This window comes from Mesoplodon densirostris, chromosome 16 (assembly GCF_025265405.1).
Source record: "Mesoplodon densirostris isolate mMesDen1 chromosome 16, mMesDen1 primary haplotype, whole genome shotgun sequence".
NCBI lineage: Eukaryota > Metazoa > Chordata > Mammalia > Artiodactyla > Ziphiidae > Mesoplodon > Mesoplodon densirostris.
The window spans coordinates 15,615,210-15,626,473 of record NC_082676.1 but is presented as its reverse complement, the minus strand read 5'-3'; the positions used below and the strand labels follow the sequence as shown (position 1 = coordinate 15,626,473).

At 52.1% G+C, this 11,264-nt stretch overlaps 1 protein-coding gene across 3 annotated transcripts in view; it reads left to right on the top strand.

Annotated features, from left to right (window-relative positions):
* The first annotated feature begins 585 nt into the window (after nt 1–585).
* SYS1 (SYS1 golgi trafficking protein) overlaps nt 586–11,264 on the top strand; it is a 27,730-nt gene continuing 17,051 nt past the window's right edge. The window contains exons 1-5 of one of the 3 annotated variants that reach the window (XM_060078090.1): nt 587–640; nt 1,327–1,474; nt 1,691–1,932; nt 3,276–3,343; nt 4,498–5,720. In XM_060078090.1, coding sequence (XP_059934073.1) covers nt 608–640; nt 1,327–1,474; nt 1,691–1,932; nt 3,276–3,343; nt 4,498–4,738 — 732 coding nt within the window. In that variant the 5' untranslated portion in view covers nt 587–607 and the 3' untranslated portion in view covers nt 4,739–5,720. Of the gene's footprint in view, nt 641–1,326; nt 1,475–1,670; nt 1,933–3,275; nt 3,344–4,497; nt 5,721–11,264 lie in introns of those variants that run through there. The other 2 variants (XM_060078091.1, XM_060078092.1) reach the window with 2 other exon arrangements.

The window sequence follows — 11,264 nt, the reverse complement described above, 5'->3', positions numbered from 1 at the left end:
AAAAGAACAGTTGAACTGGAAATCACCTCAGAAATCTTTGAGCCTTAATGACTTCCAAGCTGGAGTCCAAGTGAACTGTTTACAATATTTCCAAATGATAAGGGAAATCACACACTTACTCTTGATAGCGTCTCAGGTTTCTTTACCTTTGTCTGGAATTGTAACAACTCAAGGTGATAACATGGTTAACACATGCTGTTCAGAAGTTCTGACTGGCAAGTTACATAGGTCTTTGATAAGCTTTTTTTAATGGGAAAATAATTAGTGGAGGGTACATTAAATGATGGAAAACATTAATATTGTCTAACTCCTCACTTCATAAACAGGGAAGCTGAGGTTTAAAGAAGAAAGTGGCTTGCTAAGCACACAGCTAGTAGAGCAGGCTAGAAAACCTGGACTCTTCCTGGAACCAGTTACTTCCCTTCTTTCCATTCCGGAGAAGGGGAACCTAGGATCAAGGAAATCGATGGGTTTTGGTCGGCTGAGTCAGGAGTGAAATGACTCATCAATTTGCGGTTGCCCTTTCTCTATTCTTGACTCATTCAGCACATATTTACTGACTGTCCACACTATTTGGACTCAGAAGAGAAGGCAGAGAGAAAGAGCTATGGCGGCAGGCAGCATCGGGATCTGCTTCCAGGTATGACTTCAGAACCTGGGCTTTTCCCCCCCATTTTAAATATATATAGATATATAAATATAAATGGATATCCACATTATAAAACACCCACTACTCTGCCTTCTAATACAGTTAGGTTATGTCTGAGGGCAGGGGCTGTCTCATTCGAACGTGTGCAAATTTTCCTGGCACTCAGTAGGGCACGAAATCAGTGCTGTGGTATTGGACACACTTGAAGTCTAATTCTGACTGCCACTAATTCTATGTCTTTGAGACAGTATATTCCATCTGTAACCCGGAAACAGTGGCAAAATCATGTGTGGAATTGCTGGCAAGTTCATTTCAAGTTATCCCAGGATTTAGCTAGGAGAAAGAAAACGTTGGGAATCTAGGCTGAAAACAGAGTCGACGTTATCACGTCCTTAATTCCCAAACATCTTTCCCTCGCCCTTGACCACTCCTCTATCTTCTACCCTAGCCGTCCTCCTTTTCTTCAAGATTTCCCTCTAGAGGGCACGCTAGCTCTACCGTTCTGGAGCCCCACTTCCGTTCGCCTTCATTCTTTCTTCTGCGCATGTGCACACTTCGCTTCCGGGCTTCCCTACCCTCATTTAGGTGGTTCAGCCGAAGACTGCACCCGCTACGCCTGCGCAATATCAGCCCCTCCCCTCCACCGCTGTCCCCGGAAACGCTTCCTTCCTACGCAGCCGCTACAGTCGCAGCAGCAGCTGGAGCTTTGCCTCTCTAGGCCGGTAGGGCCTCTTCTCCATGGTCCTGCCTGTCAGCACCGTTTCGGGGGCCAGTCGGTGAGGCTGGGCTGCGCTCGGAAGCTTCGATCCTCGAGTCCATCACCCGGTGAGTGAACCCCACAGGAACTCGAGTACGAGCGGGGCCCGAGCAGCTGCTGGAACGGGCAGGATTTCCCCTCACTCCGGGAATGGGTCTGTCCGCCCCGGCCTCCCCCCCACTCCCGGAATGGGCTCGCCCCCTCATTCCCAGTCCCTCCTCCCGGACGGGGCGACGTTGCCATGGTGACGGCCGGCGGGCTGAGGCCCGGCGTGTGTCCTCCAGGTGCCGGGGCGGCCCGGGGCCCATGGCGCGGCGGTGGCGCTGACCCAGGCCCGGGCGGCGGCCGGGCCCCGCGGGCCGGCATGGCGGGCCAGTTCCGCAGCTACGTGTGGGACCCGTTGCTGATCCTGTCGCAGATCGTCCTCATGCAGACCGTGTATTACGGCTCGCTGGGCCTGTGGCTGGCGCTGGTGGACGGTCTGGTGCGCAGCAGCCCCTCGCTGGACCAGATGTTCGACGCCGAGGTATGGTCCCCGGGCCGGCGCGGGCGGCGTCTCGGCCTCACCGGGTGGTCTGACACTACTGGGCTCTAGACCTGGCTGGGCCACCTTCTCGCTTTGTGGCCCTGGGAAAAGGATATCACCTTTCTGAGCCTCGGCTGCCTTATCCATAAAATGGAATGACAGGGAGGCAGATTAATACAAAGGAAGCGGCCTGCGTTCCAGGCAACCTGATACATCTCCTTTCTGACACTGAAAAAGTGACTTCACTTCTCTGAGCCCCAGATTCTCGGGTGCCAAATTGGGGACGGGGGGATGGATAAAAGAGCATTCACGGAGTATAATGGGAACTCCCTGGACTTTGGAGTCAGGTCTCTAAGTTCCATGTACGAGCTGTGTGACCTGGGGCGAGTGTTGTCATCTCTCTGAACCCCAGTTTTCTTGTCTGCAAAATCATGAGACCGCTGGCATAGAGGTCGTGGACTGCAGTACAAAGAGCCTGGCTTTGGATTCAGAAATGCTTAGTGTCCAGTGTAGGCTGAAACATACCAGCTGTGGGATTTGAGGCAAGTTGCTTTATCTTTCTGAGCCTGTTTTCTCTTCTGGAATAGAATAATCCTCCGCAAAATGTTATTAGGGCCAGAGGGGCCTAGGAGTAAGAAAGTGCCTTATAAAGTGTAATGGGAGGGTGGAGAGGTGTCTTGCTTCAGAGAGGAAGCTGTGGTATATGGTAATAAGCACAGTTCTTGGAGCCAGGAGGTCTGGGATGGAATCTTTCCTCCTGCTTATTCTCTATGTAGCCCTTGGGCAAGTTATTATCCAAAAAGAGGTAATAATAAGCAAGTTATTAGCCAAAAAGGGGTAACAATAACAACAATAACAACTTTATGAGGTTGTTGTGAGGATAATATGAGATAACGAATGTCAAGGCCTTTGAAAGCCGAAAGTGTGCAGATGCTTGGTATTGGATAGTACCACATGGACAGTGGTGGAGGTCACTCACCCACCAGGTGCCTAGTATACTGTACCTTCTTAGGAGCCTTGCTGAACCCCGATCTCACTCTTTTGCTGTTTATTTACCCTGTCACTTTGGGCAAGTGACTTAACTTCTTTGAATTTTTATTCCTCCTTTGTAAAATGAGGATAAGGATCCCTTCCCGGCTGCTGTGAGGGGCCAGATGGGATACAGTGGTGGATGTCTGTAAAAGCAGCTTGGTGGAAGTAGGCTGCCATACAGATGAAGAGGCCTATTGGCTTCTGTGGTCCTGGAATGATGTTTGTTCCTGAGCGGGGCTGCTGGGGTCCTGGAGCCTGGGGCTCTGCCAGGTCACTTCTCCAGCATATTTCCATTTGTGATTCCCCCTCAGATCCTGGGCTTTTCCACCCCTCCAGGCCGGCTCTCCACGATGTCCTTCGTCCTCAACGCCCTCACCTGGTGAGTATCACCAGTTTTGCTATCCAGCTTTTGGGGTCTTAGCACTGGAACTAACTTACTAAATTCAGACATGAAACAGGCTGGCACTTGTTCCTGGGCAGTGGTGGACTAAAATGGGTGGCAGAGGCCAGTTCTGGGACTGGCTCCACTATAGGGTTTCTTTGATCGCTGTTTTGATTTAGCTGGAAAGCTCTTATGTCACTCTGTGCATGCTGCCTTGGGACAGCTTTCATCTCAGATCACTTCCCTGATGTGGAATCAGATGAGGAAAGGATTGGACTGGGAGTCAGTCTATTCTTGGCCCATGTGCCATTGGCCAAGTTCCTTCCCTTCTCTCTAGGCCTTGGGTCCTCATCTGTACCCTGAGGGCTTTGACTGAGAGGTGGTTTAGGGAAGTGATTAAGAGCTTAGGCTCTGGAAGCCGACTCACTTGGCTTTGACTCTCAGCTTTACCACTAGTCTAGTGACTGTGGACAAGTTAATCTGTCTAAGCCCCAGTTTCCTCATCAGTAAAATCAGGCTAATAATATTACCCACCTCATAGTGGTAAGGGTTACATGAGTAAATTCACAAGAGGTGCTTAGAACGATGCCTTTCACATTACTGTTCTTGACCTTACACTGCAGGTTGAAAGCTGGTGGGGTGACTTTGACCTGAATTTGGCTCCCAGATATGTTCTGTTTGGCTTACACAGTTGTCAACCCATGCAGGGTGTTTAAGACTTTTTTCACTTAGTTGAAAATCAGGATATTTTACATTAAAAATACGGATTTTTGGCTTCTCTTAAAAAATGGGATGATCGATTGATTCCAGGCCAGCATTCTAGCATGGTGACTTGCCTAGCTGCAGGCCCCACTTTAGAGGAAACATGTATGCTTCATGCTGCCCCAGTCCCCCGCCAATCTCTGGGATCCCTTTGAGTGGCAGCTGCATTGATCATCAAGCTCGTACTTTTTTCTTCTCCCCAGCCTGATCCACTCTCAGCATTACCTGCCAGGTTCCTCTGGGCATCTGATAATGTAACCCCTGCCTCCCACTTCTCTCGCTTGCTTCTGACCACTATGCTGTCATCCTAATTGTCCCTGCTCCCCCAAATAACCTAATCTAAGGCCAGGACAACCCAGTGACAACTCACTGCTGTCCTCTCCCCACAGTGCCCTGGGCTTGCTGTACTTCATCCGGCGAGGGAAGCAGTGTCTGGATTTCACTGTCACTGTCCATTTCTTTCACCTCCTGGGCTGCTGGTTCTACAGCTCCCGTTTCCCCTCGGCGCTGACCTGGTGGCTGGTCCAGGTCGTGTGCATTGCACTCATGGCTGTCATCGGGGAGTACCTGTGCATGCGGTCGGAGCTCAAGGAGATCCCCCTCAACTCAGCCCCGAAGTCCAGTGTCTAGAGTCGGGTCCTTTGGACACCCAACTGGGCACTTGACACCTTGGGCTGCTCCGACTGTCCAGATGAGGTCCAGCCCAGGCCTGAGAGGAACCCGGGAAATGTGAAGTCTCTGTTGGTGTGGGAGAGAGAGTGAGGCCCCGTCAAGAAGGCAGGTAGCAGGCAGGATCACAGCTGCAAGAACAGCCTCTGTCCACTGAAGCCTTGGTATCTGGGAAGTCGGCAAGGGGGACCTCTTTCAGGGTAATAACAGAATCAGAACCATGTCACTCTTGAGCCACCATACCTGTCACCAGCCTGTTATTTTAAAAAGGAAAAAAAAAAAAGGATATCTGATCACAGCGAACCACTCTTCTAGCCATCTGTCTTACCTCCCTGGGCCAGCTGTTAGTTTTGCCATGCCGCTGAACTGCAGCTATTCTGTCTGGAGCAACACTTGGTTTCTGGATCCAGAGCCACAGAAAGAGACGTAGGCGCAAAGTAGCAGGCTGCTGTCAGGGAGAGGATGGCAGGTGGAGGCATCAAGCAGAAAGAAAACGCACAACCTGTGTCCTGCTGCACACATGTGTGTGTACAACAATGAACCCGTGACTGACTTTCTTCCGGTTCTCTCTACTGGGTCTCCACCCTGCTGCCAGCTTTCAACATAGCAGGCCGTAGGACCCAGAGAAGAATCTTAGCGTCGCTCCCCATCTAACCCTCGAACTAGAGTCACTGCCTGTTCTCTAGGAATGACTGGGCATCCCAGCTCCCACGACCTCCGTTTTGGCAATATTTCCCTTTTCCTGCCTTGTTTGGAATTACACAGTGGGAAGGGTACAGTGGGCGCCCAGACACAGGAAGCCCAGCCTTCCAGCTTGAGGTACACTTGATAGTGCCGAGGGAGATAGGAATTTGCTACTCAGATTTTTCTTTGGGGTGGAGTGGCCTCTGTGAGGGGCTTACAGCTGCCCTTCCTGTGTACATAAATACAGTGTTTTCCACGGCTCTGCCTGTACTTATTTTGTAATGCTGTGCTCGGGACTGGGAGAGATCAGCATAGCCAGACATTCTTTAGAGCCAGGAGCTATAAAGAAGGATTAGGCCACCTTCTTTTATTCCTGAACCCCAGTATTCCTCCAACTGGTTAAAACACTAAGTGCCGGGGACACCTGTGTCCCACCCCCGCCTGCAGCCTTCTCCGCCACGCCTTGGGCGAACTGCCATGACTCTCGGTACCTTTCCCGTTTGCCAGTGACTCCTGAACATGCCCAGTGGAATGCACTGGTCTAGACCCATTTCTGCCTGGAAACCGTTGGTGCTCCCCTTTGCGTCCTCCAGAGCCTGCCTGAGAGAGCTGTCAGTGTTCAGCTTTCAGTGTTAGGGCTACCCAGTTGGGGACTTTTGCCATCTCCCCAGGAAGCCTTTCTAGCCTCCTGGCTCCCAGCCCTGCAGAATAGGAAGTTGAGGCCGACAGGATGAAGGTTTAAGAGTGAACATGCCTGGGCAGAGGCTGGGAAAATGCTTGGGTGAGCCAAGCTGGGAGGAAGCAGGTTGTTAATGGGATTCTAATCCTGGCTGCGGGGTCCAGGAGGTATGACCAGCTGAAATGGCTTCCCCTGGGTGGATGGATTTCCCCCCAGACACCCCAGACTCTAAAGGCAGGTGACTGACTTTATTTTGAGGCAAGCCTCAGAGCACTCACATCATGTGGCCACAGGCTCCCGTGGCCACAGGCTCCCGTGGCCAGCTCTGGTGGTAGCAGCTCCAGCTGTGTTGGCATACCTCTTGGGAGTTTCCCATAAAGGCTGGTGCTGTCCTGCACATCTTCGATGACAGATCTCTGCCCCTTGAGTGTCAGTTGGATTTATGAAAACTGCCAAAGGTCAGGGGAGCCAAGGTGGGTTTTTTTTGTTTTTTGATACTATCATGACTAAGCTGAATGACAGTTGGGGGTCAAAAGTATGTGAGTTTCCTGAGATTTTTATGAATTCTAAAGTGACAAAGCAGTGTCTAGTCTAGAGGCAAGTTCCAGAGAGGACTGGGCAATGGAAGTAATAAATAATATCCACTGAGTGCTTCATAAAGAGATGTCCAGCAGTAGACTAAGTGCTGTACATCTCCTTGCTCATTTAATCTTCACAACAACCCTCGGAAGCAGGAAATAGCATCATCTGTATCTTACAGATGAGGAAACTCTAAGGAACTTGCCCAAGGTTAATGTTAGGAGCTGGCAGAGCCAGGAGTTGGGTTCCGGTAGTGACATTAATAAACTCATTCTGAAGAGATGAATAGTTAAAGATGTTTAAGTTCTTAGTGGTTAAACAATCTGCACCTTATAATCATACTCTCTCATCCTACTGTATTGTTTTAAATACTAAGGATGTAAAAAGCTTTATAACTATTACTTGCTTTCCAAGAAAAACTGATAGGCAGTGCATTAAATATGGCCACAGATTTCCAAGTGAACATAGGAATGTTGGAAATATTTTTATTTCCAAAGGATAAAGGAAAGTACCTAGGTCAGAAAGTTACCGCCACCCTACCACTGAGTTGGTGTAGCTCTTCTTCTAGGGGTCTGACGTCTAGAGCCGCCCCCCCCGCCCCGCCCCATCCCGTCCAGTACCATTTGGAGAGACAAGTGGAGACTAGTGCATAGCTGGTGCTCAGAATAGTTTATAACCCGCAAGAAGAATGGGAAAGGAGAAAGGGATGTCTAGCTCAGAGGGTGCCTCTAACCCCTAGTTCTAGGCAAGCCTGTCCAGATCAGAGCCAAATGGGGGCCAGAATGGCAGCCAGCAGGCACCAGTGAGGCGGGAAGCTCCAGGTCCCCGTGAGTCTTATGTGAGGCACAGCTCAAACAGTAGGTTCCCCTGGAAGCAGAGTCTTAGACTCTCTTCAGCAACTCCCAGATCAGGGTAGCTTCCCTCTTGCATTCCCGGGGGGCAGTCAGCCTGTAGCCCAGGGACTACAGCCTCAGGGGCAGGGGGAGGAGAGGCCAGTTCCGGGCACAAGAGAGGTTCTTTATGGAGAGGGAATTAAGAACTACTGCGTGCTTGAGGTTTACTGTAGGAAAGTAGCAAAGGATGGTGGAACAACATTGCAACAAGGGGAGTAGAGGGAGCTGGGAGTTTTAATCCCTGACCTGCCTACCCGGCCAAGCCAGGGAGAATTCTAGGGGCTTTAGAGAGCTGCAGTGGAGTGCAAGGTTAAGTCCTGGAGTCCCATTACCAGCTGTGAGACCTTGGATAAGCTACTTAACCTTCCCTGGGTTGAAGTTCCCTGAGTTTTTGTGAGGATTCAGTGAGATGTCATAATATAAAGCACTTAGTGCTGTGCCTGACCTATAGGAAAGTGATCCATGAATCTAAGCAGTTAGAATTATGGGACCACTGCCCCCTTCCCATTTTACAGAGGAGATATCTTTCTTCAAAGCCTCAACTGTTAGGTGGGGGACAGGCTTGCCCATGACCTAGGTACAGCCACCAAGTATTGAGCTCCTATGTGCCATGCACTGTAAAGTGATTTATATTTCTAACTTAATCCAATGAGATAGGCACCACCGTTTTCCCTATTTTGCAGACAATGAAACTGAGGCTTAGGAGTAAACAGCTTTCCCCAGCATCAAACAGCTGATAAGAAGCTAGGCCTGTCTGCCTCAGCAACCTCATCCCCATTCATATACCAATCATGTTTAAGTGGTACATGGCCCAGATTGGGAGAGGGACAGTCTCTGGGATCCAGATGCTATTTTGTGAATGTGAACATAAGATTGGCTTTTTAGGGCTTCCCTGGTGGCGCAGTGGTTGAGAGTCCGCCTGCCGATTCAGGGGACACGGGTTCGTGCCCCGGTCCGGGAAGATCCCACATGCCGTGGAGCGGCTGGGCCCATGAGCCATGGCCGCTGAGCCTGTGCGTCCGGAGCCTGTGCTCCACAACAGGAGAGGCCACAACAGTGAGAAGCCCGCGTACCGCAAAAAAAAAAAAAAAAAGATTGGCTTTTTAAACAAGCAGCTAGTTCCCTAAAGGTGGGCAGTTAGGCAGCTGCTCGTAAGTGAGAAACAGTGCCAGTACTGGCTTTATTACAGCAAGGAGGCCTGGAAAAAAGGCCGAACGTTCAACGTCCCACAAACTGGTTTCAACTACATCAAGCCTGATTTGCCCAAAGCCCTCTGGAATGGCTATTAGTATCCCTCTTTTAAGAAACAGATGGAATAGGCTCCGAGAGGTCGTGTGACTTGTTAAAATTCAAACATTAAAAATTTTCCCCAGTTAACTGTTAGGGAGCCATTTCTCCTGCGGTCTCTTATCCCTGAGATTATGGGTTGCAGCATCCTGCCCAAATCGGGATCTGACTGAGCCCTGAAGAGGGGCCTCAGGTTGAAGTGGTTAAACAATGGGAGGATGGTAGTGGGGAGACCCTAGTTCTGGGATTATGGGAGGCAGGTTGCCTGAGCCTAAATGCCAGGAGGTGGAAGGGATAAGGCTGGAAGGAGTGCACTGCTGGGAATCATTCACATCCTTGCTTCCCCAGCGGCACCCTGGCCACGCTGGGTTCCAGCCTAGGCACACAGGCTTCTGTCTGCTCACTTGATGGCATTGCCCATGGGCAGCTGGGGCCCAGCTCTGGCTTCCAATTGGGCAAAGCAAAAGTTGCCAATCTCGCCTAGGCTCAGGCCATTCGGGCCCCCACTTGGGGCTCCCCGGGGAAGGTTCCCATGAAGACTAGTGCATGCCCCCCCCCCCCACCACACACACACAGGGTTTGGTTTTTTGTTTGGGAGCGTGCTACCCTAATCGCCCGCTGATAGAGCACGCTGGACAGAAGTTTACTTGAGGGTTGATGGAACGGAGGTGCTTGGGAGGAAAGATCGAATAGAAGGTTGATGTGATTGATGATGCCCAGCAAGGGAACTGAAATGGAGACGACCCAGGAAATGGGCTGGATTGTAAGCTTAGCGGGAAGACAGCTTGAAGTGAAGGTTACGGGAGTGGAGGTTGCGCGGAGGGGGCGGGGCGAGGTGCTCGGGACGGGAGCGCCGCGCCTGGGTGGCCGCAGGTAGGGAGCGCGCTGCGAGGGCGTTAGGTCGCCGTTCCGAGGCTGAGCTGCGCGGTGCAGAGCGGTCCAGCGCCAGGCCCCGCTCAGGCTGTTCTCCCGGCCCGGTTTCCGCTGGCGGCCGCTTGGCGGATGCACAGTCAGGGTGCTGAGCCCCATTGGAGAGGAGGGGTGCGAGCCGGCCGGTTTAGCGGGAGCCTTTCCCATCCTTCTCTCGCCCTCCCAATCTGAGGATCTCCATCAGTGCCCTGGCTCCCTGGGAGTGAGGGTGGAGGGCTCTGCGCCCCTCGATGGCTCTGCTGCTCTCCCGGGGGCGCCCGCTGCACACAGCCTGTCTCCAGGGGAATACGGAGGATCAGGATCATAGTCTTTGTCCAGAGAAAGCCTGGGCCCCCTCTGTTTTCCTCTCCCCAACTGCATATTCAGGGCTCTGTGGCTCCTATCGACAGAGGGTGACCCCGACCGGACTTGGGGTTGGAGGATGGACGCGCTGTGTCCCACGGGAGCAGTAGGACGAAGTACCGGTTCCCCGCCTGACTCGGTGCTTTCCGTGACCCAGGCGGGGCATATTTCACATTTCCGGTTGGCATTTATTGACACCCGGAGCCGTGATAATCAGGGCGCAATGCACGTGCGTGACGGGCTGGGTGCTGCGTTGCATCTTTTCCCCTTCTTCGGGAAATGGAACGGGGAGCAGCCAGGAGACCTAAATTAGAGTTCTTGCTGTGCCACTTCCCAGCGGCGTGAGCCTGCGCAAGACCTTAGCTTCTCGGCGCCGCGGTGGTTTCCTCCTCTCCTTGGCCTGCAGGGCCATTGTGAGGCACCTGGCACCCAGGAAGCGCACAACCAACGCCCCCCTTCTATGACTTAATGGAGAGCACCGCTCAGGAGGCCAGCTTGCAGAGGCGGGGGAGGGGAGCAGCCCGCTTGCTTCTTTGTTACTGCTTCTGCACTGACTGTAGGGACGGAGTAGAATTAACCTGAAGTTGTGATTCACACTCTCCCCCCCCTCCCCCACCTTATCTCCGTGGAGGGCCTCTTTCCTCCATCCTTTCCAGCCCCAGATAAAGAGGCAGAGCCAGCGGCAGTATTCTTCCGCGCCATATGGGAGATTTTATTTGTAGACTCGCGAATTTTTCCGCCCATCCCTCCCGTTCAAATGGTTGCGCGATCTCCGCCCTCTCCGCACACCTCTGGCTCCTATCCAAGGTCACACCTGCGAGCAGAGACCTCAGTGTCAGTTAGGAGCTAAGACCGCCCCCAGAGGGCGCTGGCGTCCAGGGAGAGGGCTCAGGGACCAGGGCGCTGCGGTGTCTGGCCGACTGGAGATGCCCGGTTTGCTGAAGGGGCAGCTTCCCATTCAGCTGGACCCCCAGGCCCACCACCTCCTTCCTTTCTTGGGACCTCAGTGGAGGGGCTGGAGTGTTTCTACTTTTTCTTTTGCTAGGGAACTTTTGTTCAGAGTAGGTCTTATTTGAGGCACGAATAAATAAAA